A 17,605-nucleotide genomic window follows, 5' to 3' on the forward strand; every position below is an offset into this window, starting at 1 on the left:
TTATACAGACAGCACTCCAAGTTCAGTCCTTCTACAATCTTTCCTCCCAAATGGTCTCCCTTCTCCTACCATTTTCCACAAAACCACCAAATAATGACTCCTAAAGAGAAGATCCAACTCTATCATCTTCCTGCTCAAAAAAAAAAATTATATGAATTCCCTTTTGCCTCTTGAGTAAAATACAATCTCCTTTGTGTGGTTTTTAAAGCCTTTCACAATATGGCTCCAGGGTTTTTTAGACATCCCACCAAATCTCTCTACTTGTTGTCACCAGATTCAAGATTCCATCTTTCATTCCTCTACCTATTGACAGGTGGCTCCTCATGCCTAAAATGCATTCTTTTCCTTTTTAATCTTTCCTTAGAGAACTCCTAGCTTCCTTCAAAACTAAATTCTTTCACTCAAAGCCAACTATTAGATTAATTTCCTTTTCAATATTTCAAGCATATCTGATTTTGTTGGGGAGTAGATAATCCCTATATAACCTAGAAGATTATATGTCTTCAAGAATTCCTAAGGGATATATGTGTGTGTGTGCGTGTATACATATTTAGGTACATAAATATGTATTTATAAATATATACCATATATATGTATCTATCTACCTATTTATCTTTGGTTTTTTGTGATTAACCTGATGTTAGAATCACTGAACTCAAAACTATTGATCTGGTCTGTACTCAAATGCTTTTCAAGCTGAAACTGCTACAGTTATTGTTATTGTTTTTCAGTTATAACCAACTTTTCATGACCTTTCAAGGGGTTTTCTTCGCAAAGATACTGGAGTGGTTTGCCATTTCCATCTCTAGTTCATTTTACAGTGAGGAACTGAATCAAATAGGTTTAAGTGACTTGCCCAGAGTCACATAGCTAGCAAGTGCCTAAAGTCTGATTTGAATTCAGGAAAGGTTTTCCAAGGTATTCCAAACCTAATGCTCTATCCACTGCACCATCTAATTGCCCCTCGTTGGAACTTCATTCCACTGGTATGAGCCTTTGAGATCCAAGGATCAATCTCTGTCCCAAGATGAAGAATCAGGAATCAAAGTACAGGAAAGAATAGGGAATTGCTTTCAAACATTTTGTATTAAGACAACTCTAAGATACCACTACACACCTGTCAGATTGGCTAAGATGACAGGAAAAAATAATGATGATTGTTGGAGGGGATGTGGGAAAACTGGGACATTGATTCATTGTTGGTGGAGTTGTGAACGAATCCAACCATTTTGGAGAGTAGTTTGGATCTATGCTCAAAAAGTTATCAAACTGTGCATACCCTTTGATCCAGCAGTGTTACTACTGGGATTATATCCCAAAGAGATTATAAAGAAGGGAAAGGGACCTGTATGTGCACGAATGTTTGTGGCAGCCCTTTTTGTAGTGGCTAGAAACTGGAAACTGAATGGATGTCCATCAGTTGGAGAATGGCTGAATAAATTGTGGTATATGAAAATTATGGAATATTACTGTTCTGTAAGAAATGACCAACAGGATGATTTCAGAAAGGCCTGGAGAGACTTACACGAACTGATGCTGAGTGAAATGAGCAGGACCAGGAGATCATTATATACTTCAACAACAATACTAGATGATGACCAGTTCTGATGGATCAGGCCATCCTCAGCAACGAGATCAACCAAATCATTTCTAATGGAGCAGTAATGAACTGAACTAGCTATACCCAGAAAAAGAACTCTGGGAGATGACTAAAAACCATTACATTGAATTCCCAATCCCTATAGTTATGCACACCTGCATTTTTGATTTCCTTCACAAGCTAATTGTACAATAATTCAGAGTCTGATTCTTTTTGTACAGCAAAATAATGTTTTGGTCATGTATACTTATTGTGTATCTAAGTTATATTTTAATATATTTTAACATCTACTGGTCATCCTGACATTTAGGGGAGGGGGTGGGGGGGTAAGAGGTGAAAAATTGGAACAAGAGGTTTGGCAATTGTTAATGCTGTAAAGTTACCTATGTATATATCCTGTAAATAAAAGGCTATTAAATAAAAAAAATTAAAAAAAAAAAAAAACAAAAAACAAAAAACAAACATTTTGTAATCTGGGGTTCCAACACAGGTGTGTACCAATTAACCACTGTGTCACTTCTAAGATTTCAAAAAAGGCCTGGAAAACAGCTATTTGTAACTAAGATTCACAGTTCCAATACAATCTTCCTATACATTAAAAAAAAAAAAAAAAAAAAAACAAGATTCAAAGGCCTCAGACATTCTTGCTTCTCCAAGATCTCTGCATCAGTGTCCTCTGTTACACAGGGTCTTCAGGGGAACCAATAGTCCGTTGGGTTTAGACAGTGTGTCTTTCACACAAAAAGGGCAGTAACTAGAGAACTGTATCATCCCCCTCACACAGTGTGCCTAATTATGCAGAGAGTAGCTTTTTTTTAAGAACCAAGGTGTGGTGCTGAAGGGAGTCTATATATCAACACAAAAAGAGATTATTCAGGGAAAACAAAAGTGCTACTGACTGATAAAGAGTTGGGGAGGTCATAGGTTAGCCCATCCTTAACCCAAAGTCTGGACTGTGGAAAGTGAGAGTCTCTTCTCAGGGCCATTATTCTGTCCAGCTGAAAAGGCAAAGGATGAGAAAACTGGCATATCAAGGCCAGTGTGTCTTTTGGCTGACACACACTCCCTGGCATCAGTGAATCGCCAACTTTCAGGCCATCTGAGGCCAAATACAGAGCTTTTTAGAAGTGAACATTGCTCCCTGTGGCTGCTATCTATGTGCTATTTTTCCCTTTTTAAAGGGAAGTGTGTGTGTGTGTGTGTGTGTGTGTTTGGGAAAGCTGACCTTTAGATGTTTGTTTTCCTCCCTCCCTACAAATTCAAAAGCATAGTGAAAATGCTGGAGTTTTTTGGTTTTTTTTGTTTTTTAATGAATACAAAAGGAAAAGATGCTTCCTGATCCATCCATAAGGCAGTTTCCTAGTGGATCCAGTTCTAGACCAGGAGGCAGGAAGAATTGTCTCAGACTTATTAGCTACAAAAATCTGGACAAGTTATTTAAGGCTAAGGATAGAGCTTCTTTGCTATTCCTTATGCTATGTAACATTCCCCAGGCCTTTGCACTTGCTTTCCTCTGACTGCCCAGTCCATGCCATTCCTCCCTGGCCATCAGTTCTGTGTATATGTTTTGTCTTCCCTTATTAGAAGGGATGGAAGCTCCTTGAGGGCAAGGATTATTTTGTCCCTATACCAGTTGCATTGCATAGTGCCTGACATAAAGTAGGAATTTACTAAATATTTTTTTTTCATCCATTCAGCCAATCAATTAATAAAGAAGCTAGAACCCAGGTTTAGGACTGTAGTTGCTACACTGCCTAGAGCTACCTTACCTCTCATTCTATCTGTAGCTAGATTCCATCCCTGGGTTCAGATGTAGGAAGTAAACCTTCTCTTCATACCCAAATCAACCCCAACCCCATTTGCCTTACAATCCTGCTCAAGATTCTCCAGGGCCACCTTCATCTCCAAGCTAGCCAGCATCTTCCCAAACCCTTCCTTTTATGAGTCCACTGCATCATTTCTTCCTCATTTGATCTCATGCTTACCCTTCAGTCCAAAGCCAATTCATTTGGTGCCTGAGAAAAATAAAATTCCATTTGGATCCAAGTTCCCTTCTTGGATTCCAGATCCAAATTGCTCTCCTCAAAGGTACCAGAATCTCTGAATTCTATGTCTACAAAATTTCTTGTTCTTTCCTGAGATCACGAGGCACCAATAATTGTATGTTCCTCTCCTCCTCTATATCTTCCCTACCCTACATTCATTCCCCTTCAACCACTATCTGCCCATCTCTCTCCTTCCCTTCCTCCAAACTTAGAACAACTGTCTATATTCACTTACTCCTTACCTTTCTTTCCTTCTTCTGCCCCTAACTTCCACATTCTTCTCTGGCCATTGAGATTAAGACAGCTGAAAGAGCACCTAATTGAAGGGAAGATCTTGTGGGCCAATAAGCAAATCATTGCAATCTCCCTGCACTTGACTTTCTCTGAACATTGTGCCTGTACATGTACTAGGCAAACAGTATATTATACATACTATTATATAAAAATGCTAACTCCTTGCCTAGACTTATCTAGTAAAATGAAGGCATTAGGCTAGACTGACCTCCAGGAGTTCTTCAGATTCTGAATCTGGAATCCTTTGCTCATGGATTCACCAAATTTAATCATTTTATCTCTCTGTCCATATTTCCCCAACCTCCAGGCAAATATTGCATGCTTTAGAACACTCCTCCTCTTCTAGAAAGTTTCTCCTTTGTTGTTGAGTTGAGAAGTCGTGTCTAACTCTTCGTGATCCCACAGACCATAGTGTGCCAATGCCATCCATTAGATTTTCTTGGCAAAGATATGGAAGTAGTTTGTCATTTTTTTCTCCATTGGATAAGGCAAATCAAGGATGAATGACTTGCTCAGGGGCACACTGCTGAGTGTTTGAGGCTGAATTTTATCTCGGGTCTTTCTGATTCCAAATAGCACACTATTCCCAAAGTCCCCTACCTAGCTTTCAAGTTTTTCTTACTAGAAATCTATTATATAACATTTTTAAAGGTTTCTTCCTACTTCTTTCATTTTTCTTTCTGTCCAATTCTCTATTTTTCTTCTTCTGGTGTAATAAATTTATCAGCTGCTCCACCTAATAAATTTAGGCCTTATCAAAAACTCTCTTCTCCATTGTCTTACATTCTTTCCCTTCTAGAAAATTTTCATACCTCCAGGTATTCAATTATCTTTTCTACAAGCCTTATATGTCCAACCACCATCTCTATTCTGAACAGTACATTGCATTTGCAACTGCTTGCTAGTCATTTTTACCCAGATGTTTGAATTGTATATTTCTAATTAGATATAGGAAAAAACCAAACTCTTCTCTTCCAAATCAGCTCTTTCTCCTAATCAGTCACCATATTACAAAACACCTAGACTTTTTTTTTTTTGGTATTTTGTTTTGGTATTTTTTTTAAAGTAGGTTGCTCTTCTTCCCTCTTCCACATGCCTAATATCCATCCAATCAGCTGCCAAGTCCATTCAATTGTATCACTATCAAATCAGTTCCTTCCTGGTAATTCCTATCTGATTCAATTCACCACAGGTTCCTTATAACCAATGAATTTACAGATTGAGTCTCTCCCTCTAAGCCTCTGATAATATCTTTTGTGGGAAGGAAGTGAGAAAGAGAATTTGAAACTCAAAATTTATAAAAATAAACATTAAAAATTTTTGTTGACATGTAACTAAGAAAAAATGGAAATAAAAATTAAATGTTAAAAGAATGTCTTCTGTAGTACTTTCTAAGCACAAATTAAAATTGCTCGTGTACAACATACTTCCAGTCTTTTGTGATTTTACAGTCAGAAATTCCAAATGGACATGATGATTATTCCACCTGGTCCAAGATACTCTTTCTTAATTTTATGTCACAGACCCCTTCACAGTGTGGTGAAATTTATGGACCCCCTTTCAGACTATTTTAAAATACTTGTAAGAAAGTGCTAAATTGCAGTTGAAGGTCAGTGAAAACAAAGAGGTAACTGTTTTCCCCATCCAAATTCAGGGACTCTCTGAAATGTATCCACGGTCCTCAAAGTGTCTGTGGATCTTAGATCTTAGGTTAAGAAGAAGACCAGAGGCTGCTGACAGAATTGGACCCAGAAGCAGGAAGACAGAGTTAGTTTCAGTTTGTGAAGTAGAAAATCCTGTCAGAATTTAATATTCAGCAAAGACTTACTAAAACACATATTTTCTGCGGGGTCCTGGTCGATGAAAACTGACCCGATGAATTGCTTCCATCTCCTATCTTTTTTGCAAGGGTCACCTTTCATGTGTGGAATGCACTCCTTCCTCAACACCACTCTTAAAAATCTCTTACTGTTGCATTGTGTCAGACTCTATGTGACCCCACGTATTTTGTCTGTGAAGTTTTCTCAGCAAATTGGAGTGGTTGTTACCTTTCCTTCTCCCATATGTTCTCATTTTACAAATGAGGAACTACGGCTTTTAAGGGTTAAGTGATTTGTCCAGAGTCCCACATTTAGTGTCTGTGGCTGGATTTGAACTCAGATATTCCAGACTCTAAATCCACTGCTTTATTCACTGCACCACCTAGCTGCCCCCAGTCTTCAGGCAGAAACACAGATCAGGGGCTACCTCCAACATAAGACCTTTCCTGGTTCTCCTCAATCACCCTGCTGCTAGCTTGCTTCCCTGGAAGTTACATTGCTTAACTCTAGATCTCCCAGAAAGGCACCAGATCCAAAACAGGTAGTTTGCTAATGGACCACCTGCTTTCTTTTCCCCATCAGTAGGAATAGTGACATCCAGACCTCTCCATTAGGGGTTTACTTAACTACTCAAATCTGGGAGTTGCCTTGGGGCAGAGCTAGGACTCTTTCACTCCCTAATCTACAGAATAGTCTCCCTCCCAGGTGGTCTTTAAACACCCCAAGATCTCTAGCATCTTTAAGAAACACTTGGTAGGCCCTAAAATCCCCTAAAGCTACCCCGTTTCTGTCATCAAATTTCAAGCACAAGTGGTTTACATTCAGAACCTCCACTTTCTCTCCTCCCACTCACTTCTCAACCCTTTACAATCTGGTATCTCTTGGGAAAATGCTCTTGACAAGGTCACCAAACATGTCTTTAGTGCTAAATCCAAGGACTTTTTCTCAGTCCTCATCCTTCCAGATCACTCTTAGTACTTAACACTATTGTTCAACCATTTCCCTCTCACTCTTGCTCACCCACTTTCCTCAGTCTTCATTCTGACATGACTCTCTTTCTACCTGTCCTATCAATTCTTCTCAGTATCCTTTAAATTAAAGTTCATCAACCATATCCCATCCATGCTATGAGTGTATAACCTGCGATTCTGTCCTGGACTTTCTTCTGCAGTAGTTGGCCCTTTCCTTCTCCAGCTTATTTTATAGGGTGAAGTGACTTGCCCAGAATCACACAGCTAGTCTTCTTGACTCCAGGATCAGTACTCTATCTACCACATCACTTAGCTGCACCTCTCCAATTCACAGGTTACACTAAGAATCTTAGTCTTGGGTCTTTCTGATCCCAGGTCGGGTATCTATTTCACTAAGCCACTTAGCTGCCATCTTAGATTCACTAGTTCCAAAATGGACCATATAGTTCCTGTATTTCTCTCTCCGTTATTAGAATGTAAAATCTTTGGGAGGCAGAATAATATAAAGGAAAGAATCTAGAGTCTAAATCCTGCCTATGATGCTTACTGTTGCACTAAGGCAAACCTCAGTTTCCTCATCTGTAAAATAAGTGAATTAGTCTAAATTACCTTGAAGGTACATTCCAGCTCTAGCATGATCCCCGAGAGGAAGGATCCAATTTTGTGTTTGCATCCTCAGTGCTTGGCGCTTCCCCAGCAAGGAAAGAACTGGGTAATCTCCAAGGGTAGACATGAGTGTCTATATATTTCCATATCCAGAGAGAAACGAAAGGATTTCATCCCTTGGCTACATGACCATCAAAATGACTGGCGTAACAAAGGAACAGGTTTTCTCTCAACCCACGGAAGTTCCCGAATTTGAGTGAAAATGCCTCACAGGAAGGTAAAGGAATCAAAGAAATGACAGCTCACACACACCACAGCTATGATGTTAAGAGGAAATCCTGCCTGCAACCTCCCAGAGTCTACATCTGGGTGCCCAACGATAACAGCGCCTTCAGAACATCCAGGAAGGTGGAAGGCTCCACTGTTCTGGCTCTGGCCATCGTTCAAAACCACAAAAACAAGGCAAAGGAGCCAAGGGGAAGACGAAGCCAAGAAACACAGGTTCCTGAGGGCAAAGGCAGACTCCTGGCCCGAGATTCTTCTGCTTTGGCAGCCCAGAGCATCACCCAGTCTCACACAAAGTTGTGAGAGCACTGGGTAGGCTCTGGGCAGCTTCATCTACTCTATAAAGAACCTTGGACCCTGCTTAGATGTGCCAATATTCTCAGAGGGCTGTTGATTTTAGAGGCCCTACAATATGTGGGGGTGGGATGGCTCAGCTATTTGGATTATGAGGTCAGTGGAGAAATAACTCTTCTCCAGTGCCTCCCACATTGGTGCTGTTTAATTAAATTTGTGCTTTTTCTTTTAGGCCAGGATGCGGGATTTCATCAGCATGAGGAACTCCTTCCACAGGTACAGAATGACAACCCCTATAATTTAGGAAGAGAGATTCAGAACTGGGAAGGACCTGAGACGTCTAACTGAACCATACTTTACAGATGATGAAACTGAGATTCAACATCATATAAGTAATATCAGAGAGAGGATTTGAATCCAGAGCCTCTGGCTTTAGATTCCCACCTGAATTAATGATTGCTTAAGTGATTGCTCAGGTTTCCCTGATTTGAAGGCTAGCCTTCTATGCGCTACATTTGACTATCTCTTGTCTTTCAGAGACTGCTATAGTACAAAATTGACCTTACTATCAGAAAAACTGGTCAGAAAAACAGAAAAAAAAAAAAAAAAATGATTGTTGATGATTTAGCCAGTGTGGTATTATGGATGAAACAATGGCCCCCCGAACAAGGAAGACCTATCTTCAAATCCTGCATTGGAGACATAAGTCATTTAAATCCTCAGTGCCCCATCTCCCAACAAATCTCTGGGACAAGTTTGCAAATGATCTGCTTTAGAGTTTGAAGTTCCCAAGAGAAGAAATCGCAGGCCTGAACCAAAATCATAATGATAATGAGGCAACCTCCCAGAGTCTACATATGTATGTCTGTCCCTTGAAGTATAACTCCTTATATTCTCACTCAGAATTACATTGCAAGTTGTAGGTTCTGTGGATGGACCCTCCAAAGTTCTCAGTTAACAACTAAACCAACTGTGTGAGAGACTGGATGAATCACTTCATCTGTTTGCCTCAGTTTCTTCATCTGTAAAATGTGCATATGGCACCTGTTGTGAGGATCAAATGGGAGAAGATTTTAACATTAAATGCTATATAAAAAGGCAAGCTATCATGATGATATAATAGTAATAGATAAACTCTAAGGGGAAAGGGGAGGACCCTGGGACTGAGTCACAGAACCAGAAGGCATTTATTTATTAAGTGGGTTGAAGCAAGATTTTTCTGAGAAGGGCCTAAGGCACTTTGTGTAAAAACCTGCCCTCATTTCTACCCTCTGGCTACAAACAAATCAGGACCCAGCCTAACTCTGCCCAAGGTAAAGGTTTTCAGATCTGCTCTCTGAGCTGGTCACTGCCAATTGGAATTAAAATTCCCAACAGCATGAAATGACAAAAAAAAAAAAAAAAAAAAAAAAAAAAAAGACAAATCCCAAAGGATTTGAAGCAAACCAAAATCAGTTACCTTATTCTGGACAGTTTGGTTCAGAACAGCTCTTTTTACTCTTTTACTCATGAGACAGGCAGAGCTAACCAACTCTCCCATGTTCAAAAATATAGTCTGTTTCTCAAGAGAGATGGAGGTCTCAGGTAGGAGCACAGAGTCAAGGAACGGCTGGTATTTTTATATTTCCTTGAAGAAGCAAAACTTTGGGAACCAGGAGAGCAGAATGCCAATCTTTGTCTCTGTCTCCATTTATAACCATCTCATCTTAGCCAAGTCTGTTTCAGCGAGACCATGGAGAAAGTTTGGGCAGTACTTTGATTCTTCTGAATTAAGAATTCAGCATTTACACAAATGTGCTGGGTCTATGAATAAAAATATGTATAAATGTATGTCTGTCCTTTGAAGTATAACTCCTTACATTCTCACTCAGAATTACATTGCAAATTGTAGGACAATAAATGTAGTTAGGACTCATTGTCTGCCATTCCAACCCCCTCTTCTTTCCTTGTACAGATGAGGAAACTGTGTTCCTGGGAATTTTAGTGACTTGGTCAAGATAGTAAGTAGCAAGCCTGGGACTAGAACACAAATCTTCTAACATCTGACAATATTCTTTTCTTATCACACAAATGCAAATTTATTACAATTTCTCAATAAATTCTTTATGACCTCACATACAAATATGCTCAAACTAATCTTCCTAAGTTGTAGATCTGACCCATTCCTCATTCAATGAATACCAAATAGCTTCCTATTACCTCCTGGATCAAACAGAAAATCTCAGGCATTTGTTGTCGTCCAGTTGTTCTTCAATCGTATTCGACTTTGGCGGTTTCCTTGGCAAAGATACTGTAGTGTTTTGCTGTTTCCCTCTCCAGCCCACATTACAGATAAATAAACTGAAGTAAACAGAATTAAGTGACTTGCCCAAGGTCACACAGTTAGCAAGTTTCTGAAGCAAGATTTCAATTTAGAAAAATGAGTCTTCTGATTTCAAGCCCAGTACTCTATTCACTGCCCAGCTCTTCTGACATTTAAAACCCTTCATAACATAGTCCTTTCCTACCTTTCCAAGTGTCTAATATTTTACTGCTTTCTATAGATTCTGAGATCTAATAAGACTGACATACTTTCTGTTCCTCACACAAAACACTCCATCTCTCACCTCTAGGCATCTTCACAGATCATCCCTCATTCCTCAAATTCTCTGCCCCCTAATTTCTACCTCCTGGCTTCCCTAGCTTCCTACAAGTTCCTGTTGATATCTCAAGTAATACAGGAAGCCTTTCTTTATCCTTTGTCATGCTAATGCTTTTCATTGGTTGATTATCTCCAATTTATCCTGTACAGAATTTTTTTTTTTTTTTGCATATATTTCTATTCATCTTGTTTCTCTCAATAGATTGTGTGCTCTTTGAGAGCAGGAATTGTATATACCTTTAAATCTCAAGGCTTAGCACATTGCCTGGCATATATTAGGTGTTTAATAAATGCTTTGTTGTTGTTGCTTAACTACTGATATCGATGTAAATCTTGAATATAACATGGTGGCCCAAATCCCAGCTGTTGGTGCTTATTAAATTACGGTGAACACACACATACATGCTTTCCAAAGATCCTGGACTTCAAACTAAGGATTTGGACCCACCTTTAGAAAGATACACTCTTCGGTGCAGAATAGTGATCTCTCTGCCCAAGATGACTTTGGGATCAAAGCTTTGAACTCCAGACCAGATGACAGTGCGGACACCTTGAGTGTTTATTAAGAGCTTCCTCAAGATAGAAAGGGGGACTATTAACTACCATTTCCCCTATAAGAGTTGGCACCCTGCCCAGGGAATAGAACTTCAAGGGAAGGAGCTTGTACAACTGTCAGAGAAGCAGGGAGCTCTCCATAGCCATCAGCTGCATTCTAACTTGATGTCTGTGACCATTCCAAGATAGCCAACCCCAGCTCTGGATCCTTTGTCCTTATTAACTTTCTACTCATCAAGAGTCATAAACTGATGCAAAATGAAGTATGCAGAACCAGGAAGACAATGACTATGAGAATGAAAATGGAAAAAACAATAATACTCAAAACTAAATACTATATAATGATCATGCTTGTCCCTTTGGAATATGTATGACAATGAATTCCTTTCTTTGCAGAGATGGCAGGCTCTGAATGTGAAATATATAAAACTCTATATAATAAGACATATTATATGTAATATAATTATATCAATTGGAATATATATATATATTCCATATAATAAAACAAGCAATAAGTATATAATATCAGATATCTGATTGCTAAACTGCTTTTTCTTCCTTTTTAAATTCTTTGTTATAAAGGATGTTCTTATAAAGGATGTTCTCTTTATTTTTTCAATGTTTTATTTTTCCACTTACATGTAAAGATGGCTTTCAACATTCACTTTTGTAAGATTTTAAGTTCCAATTTTTTCTCCCCTCCTCCCCAAGACAGCAAACAATATGACATCAATTATACATGTACAATTAAGAATGCTCTCTCAAAGAGCAGGGAAGAAGATATTGAAAAAGGAGGTGATACAAAAACATGAAAACAAAACGCTACCAATAATATTTTTAAGTTATGTTCTTAAGTATGGGAAAGAGATAATTGTTCATCCTAGAAAAAAGCTTTCTGTACTCAGACTCTACCTTCCTTCTCTCTCATTCAAGCTTCTGTAATAATCTACGTTTTGACCTTATTATCCATCTCAAACTGTTCTTTCCCAAACCACCAATAACTTCATTATACATAGTTGTCAAAGTTATTGTCCTAAAGCTCAGATCTGACAGTATCACTCCTTTTCTCAATTATCTCCAGTAGCTCCCTGTTGCTTTGGATCAAAAATAAAGTGTTTATTTTTCAAAAGCCCTTCATTTTCCCCTATCTTTCCTTCCTCGTTATAAATTATTCCCTCTTCTGGATTTCAAACTAGTCAAACTTGTCTCTGCTTCACAAATAACACTCCATCTCTAGCCTCGCTGTCTTTGTTTGTACCAGCCAATCTCCATGCTTGGAATGCGTTCCTTTCTTACCTTTGCCTTATGGAATTCCACTCTTCCTTTAATAGCTCAAGCACCATCTTCTCTAAGAAGCCCTTCTTGGTTCCTACAAATAATCAGGCTCTCCCATCCAAACTCCTTTCTTCTTACTTTATTCGTATTAATTAACATTTGTTCCCTTTATATTTAGTCTGCATATGCTTCTACATGTAATTGTTTTCTCCCTCATGCGAATGCAAATTGCTTACAAGTAGGGATTGTTTCATTCTTTGTACTTAAGCACAAAGCATGTGTTTAAGAAGTGCTATTGGGATGATCAATCACCTGATTCCCAAGAGTAATAGTGGGCTGAACAAGGACTTGGTCTTTTTTCTCCTTGACTTCCCTACCACCTAATCAAGGGCCTAGCTTTTGGAAAGCACCTGATAAATATTGGGAAGTAATTAAATACTTTCCCACTAATCTGCAAAGTCAGCTTTCTCAGGGAGTTAGTTGCTCTCTGACCTACAGTTGCCATCCATGTGGGTTCTTCTTACAAACCCACTTCTTAAACTGTAGGTTGTGATCCCGTATGGGGTCTCGTAACTGAATGTGGGAGATGTGAAAGTATTATTTATTATCAGTAAATATTTGATTTGTATCCTTATTTTATATCTATGTTACTAGGGCCACATAAAAATTTCTCAGGCAAAAAGGGGTCACTCAAGTGAAAGATGTTTAAGAAACTCTAGCTTAGATGCTCGAAAAAACATTACAGGGATTCCTTTGAACCCTAACCAGGCTTTGAATCTGGTAAGCTGGACCCAAACGCTAGAAGCAATTTGCCTCTCCATCTCCTCTCGAGAATACATGGGATTCTCCCTTTATCCTTACTGTTATCCCAGCAATTCAGAACCAAACAGCAGCCTCTCTGGTACCATTATAGGTGTACAGGCCAGGGAGAAGGAAGAGACAGGGGCACTCCGAGAGCCCACCTCCAGTGAATGTAACATACTTCACCCTATAACATCTCAGGTGGATGACTTTCCATTGATTAAAAAAAAGAAGAAGAAGAAACCTGGGCTTTTTCTAAAACCAGCTCCAACAGGCTGAGCCAATTATCTCACTAGCCAGTCTGCTCAGCAAACTCAGAGAAGAGGCATTTATCAGCTCTGAGGCTTGTTTACCGAGATCTCCAGCAGATAGATGTAGCAATCACTCTTCCTTATCCAGGTGCAAGGAATCACTCTTCCTTATTCAGGGACAAGAAATCATTCTTCTTTGTTCAGAAGCTAATCCAGTCCACAGAAACACGGTTTAACTTTTAGCACTTAGCATGACGCTTGGCACCAAAGTACTTTCCAAGTTAACGTAAGCAACCCTAAGACTAAATTGTTTGGGAACATTATGAAGATTTCAGGTCCCCTGTCCAAATTGAATGGAAACAAACTATAATGTAAAGTGACAACAAAGATACTGAGATAGACCTTTTGTTTTTTGTTTTTTTAAGGTAACTGGGTGGTAAGAGAAATTGCTTATGAAGAAGTTGAGATAAATAAGCACGAGTCTGAACAACTTAAATAGAAGGAGTTACCTGAAGGTAGAATTTTCCCCTCGCCAATCTTGCAGCGGGCTCTCCTCTATCACGTCTTGGATCAGAGAGGGGTTCTGCCGTTGGGTCTTGGAGTAAGGGAGGGTTCCCATATAACTAAATGCATCAGAAGACCTTATGGGAACAGATCCTTTTTTCTTTCTCGGTAGGGTCCCATGTATAGACACATCCTGATAGGCATCTGAGCGGGGTTCAGTAAGGGGGGACTTACTGCTCAAAAGGTCCATGGAAGAAGCCAGGGGGAACTGATGATTCACTTGCATGTTTCTGGGAAGACTTGCAAATTTTCCAGCAGCCATCATTCTCAGTCCTAAAGAGAATGAAAAAGGGGAAAGCTGAAGTCAATGACATGTCTGGACTTCCTGGGCACAAAAGGAAATAGCTCCACCATTTCAGAGAATCACAGATTTAGTTCTGGGAGGAATCTTTGAAGTCATCAAGTCCAATCTCCTCATTTCACAGATGAGAAACTTAAAGGCAAACAGAAACAAAGTGACTTGCCTAGGCCACACAGCTAGTAAGTATATGAGGCAACATTTGAATTTCCGCTTTCAGGTCCAGAATTCTATTCACTAACAAAAATAATATATTTTAGAAGCTTCAAAAAGTAGACAAATATCAAGCTTAAATTCAGCCACAGAAGTAGGAAGCTAGCTACACTTCTAAGTTTTATATCTCCTTTGTGATCACAGAAGAGTTCTCTTCAATAGGGGTCCCACAAGACAGCTAAGAGAAACTAGATAAGTAATCAGGAAGGCATGAGTTCAACAACAACCCTCTGACATATTACCAGCTATGTGATTCTAGGCAAGTGATTCAACCCCAATAGAGCAGAAATGTTTTTACTTGGATCAAAAAGGGCTTGGAATGAGTGTATGTGGAGGTAGTGGTGCAGAGGATATTCTGAGCAGACCATTGATGCCAAGGGAGAGGGTGGGTCTGGACCTTTTCCCTGCAGGGATAGAAAGGGCAAGTCAGCCCAGGAGAGGGACACGATGTGATAGGATCAAGATGGCAGAATTAGGGTCACGTGACAGCATGAAGTACTGGATCACTACTGGGCAAAGTCTGTCCTTTGCAGATCCATGGAAGAAGCCTCATGCCCTGATGGATATCATGGGGCAAAACCCTATCACATTACAGCTCTACCTCTAAGCCTTAAGTTTCCTCATCTATCAAATGAATACAGCAATATCGCTATTAGTTACCTCATAGGATTGTTGTGAAGCCCAAGAAAGCTGGTTTATACATATATTTTACATATTTCTATATATTTAACACATAAATATAATATATAATGATTACATACTATAAAATATATTTCCATATTGTATTAATATATAACAAATAATATACACATATATACACTTACACATCTATTCATATATCTATTTTGCATATATACACATACACATAATATACAAATATTAAAGCATTACCTAAGTGTCATTTATCATTAATTGGAATAGTAAGTAAACAGTAGAACCTCCACTGGAACAAAACAACAAATTTCAGGCTCCTTAGTTAAAGCCAAGTCACCCAGAATATGTATTCCGGAAGACAGAAAGTCAAAGCTGAGTAAAGGAATTACAATCAAAGAAAATCCATAGGAAGAAGCAAAAGTTATACCATAAGCACATTAGAAAAACCAGGTTACTTATTTTTTGCAGCCTGTAAATTCAAGGATTCTATGTATCCAAAAGATAAGAGTAGGAGGAGATGACTGGAATTCTTTGGCCACCAGAGTGCCTTCATTGGCAGACTCACCCTGCAGTTATCCAGAGGGAGAAGGCAAAAGTTTCTTTAGTCAAGCCTGATCCTTGTAAATAAATCAGCACATTCTAATTAATGCAGACAGGCTGGGGTCAAGGATCAGGAAGTAGGCTGCTCTCACATAGATCTATGTATGGTTGGGCTTCAGCAGAAACTGGGGACAGTGGGGGAAGTGGAAAGGAGACACATGGAGCCAGTGACCTTTTTAGCCCCCAATCCCACCATTAGGATCATGTCCATGAGGCCATGTCTATGAGTACCATTGGAAACTAAAGACTCATCAAAGAGAAAAAAAAATGGGGGGAAAAAAAGAGAAGAAAGGAAGAGGGAAAAGAAATGGTGGGAAAAAATGGGAGGAAGAAGAGAATGAGAAAAGAATTTAGAAAAAAATAATGGAACATCTAGTGGCTTGTAAATTTAAAAAAAAAAAATCACTCCTCAAGGAATTGACGCTTCAGATCCATTCAATCACAGAAATATGCAGGGTACAAAAAAATCAGTGAGACCTTTTTTGAGGCAGCACTTAGGACATAAATAGGGTGGGTTAATAGAGGTATACTGTCATTACTGAAAATATTTGTTATCATTAAAGATTACAGCCAGGAAAGGACTATGTGGGATGGTTAAAGCAGAGATGGCCTGGAAATCAATGAGATCTGGGTAACCCTTGACAAGGGAAAGCTACGTAGCACAGTGGAAAGAGTGTCAGTCATAGAGTCGTGTCCTTACCAATGCAGAATAGTACCTTCTGTAACCTTTGCTTAGACCTCTAAGAGGTTTGTTATTCAGTTTCTTGCCATTTCCTTCTGCAGCTCATTTTACAGAGGAGGAAACTTGAGCAAACAGACTTAAGTGACTTACCTAGGGTCACACAGTTAGGAAGTGTCTGAGGGTAGATTTGAACTCAGGTCTTCCTGCCCAAAAAACTCTCAAACTGAATAACTGAAACTTCTTAGAACCCCGAGCAATGGTCAGAGTAGGAACTACTTTGCATAGCTAGGAAGTGTCATCAGGAATTCCCTAAGAAATCATAGATCCTGTTTCCCCAAAGTAGAAGATCCCCAATATACTGAACAGCCTTCCACTGAAGAGTCAAGAAAGGATTTGTGTAAGATAGATGACTGTGATTTGTATCCCTGGAGGCAGAATTCCCATTAACAAACAGACTCATAGGAGTCTATTGATCTTTCAGGGAGGTCTAATCTCAGTAGACATCTAGACTAACAATGAAGGCAACTTTCACAAGAGGTTGAAGCCAGATATAGAGTTAGAAAGATACTGATACATGCCTGCATTCACTCCCACAAACATACAAATACACCCAACTTTTAGCAGGGTCTGTTCAGACTTAGCCAGGGTGGTTCTCAGAATACAAACACACAAGTCCATCGTGGAGTCTGCTTTGAAGCCCTTCCACTTTGACATGACCTCCACAGTCTTTGGAAAGCCACCATTCTTTCCAAGTCACAATGAAGCAAAAAAAAAAAAAAAAAAAAAGGGGGGGGGAGGGAGGGAGCTGGTAAAGGAAACTTGTTTTATATACACACACACACACACAAACACACACGTGCGCACGAGCATGAGGAAGAGAGAAACTTTGACCCTAAGCCAAATAGTCAACAAGCATTTAAGGGTCTACTTATGTACTAGGGTTTAAATTAGTAGTTAACATGGTCCACGAGAACAAAGACAAAAAAATTAAAGTCCCTGCCCTCAGAGAGCTTAATTCTCATGGGAATGACAACAGCAACTGAACGTGATACATACAAAGGAGATGAATGATAATCCCAGAGGGGAAAGAAGACTCTAGCAGCTGGGAGAACCAAAAAAATAATAATAATAATCAGAAACTGGGGTGAAGGAAAGG

General features: G+C 39.2%; 1 protein-coding gene across 2 annotated transcripts in view; it reads right to left on the bottom strand.

The window, feature by feature from the left end:
- Positions 1-17,605, bottom strand: part of BCAR3 (BCAR3 adaptor protein, NSP family member) — a 167,099-nt gene that overhangs the window by 140,488 nt on the left and 9,006 nt on the right. For both annotated transcript variants that reach the window (XM_031967097.1, XM_031967098.1), the window contains exon 2: positions 13,948-14,275. In XM_031967097.1, coding sequence (XP_031822957.1) covers positions 13,948-14,267 — 320 coding nt within the window. In that variant the 5' untranslated portion in view covers positions 14,268-14,275. The remainder of the gene's footprint in view (positions 1-13,947; positions 14,276-17,605) is intronic.

This window comes from Sarcophilus harrisii, chromosome 4, assembly GCF_902635505.1.
Source record: "Sarcophilus harrisii chromosome 4, mSarHar1.11, whole genome shotgun sequence".
Taxonomy (NCBI): domain Eukaryota; kingdom Metazoa; phylum Chordata; class Mammalia; order Dasyuromorphia; family Dasyuridae; genus Sarcophilus; species Sarcophilus harrisii.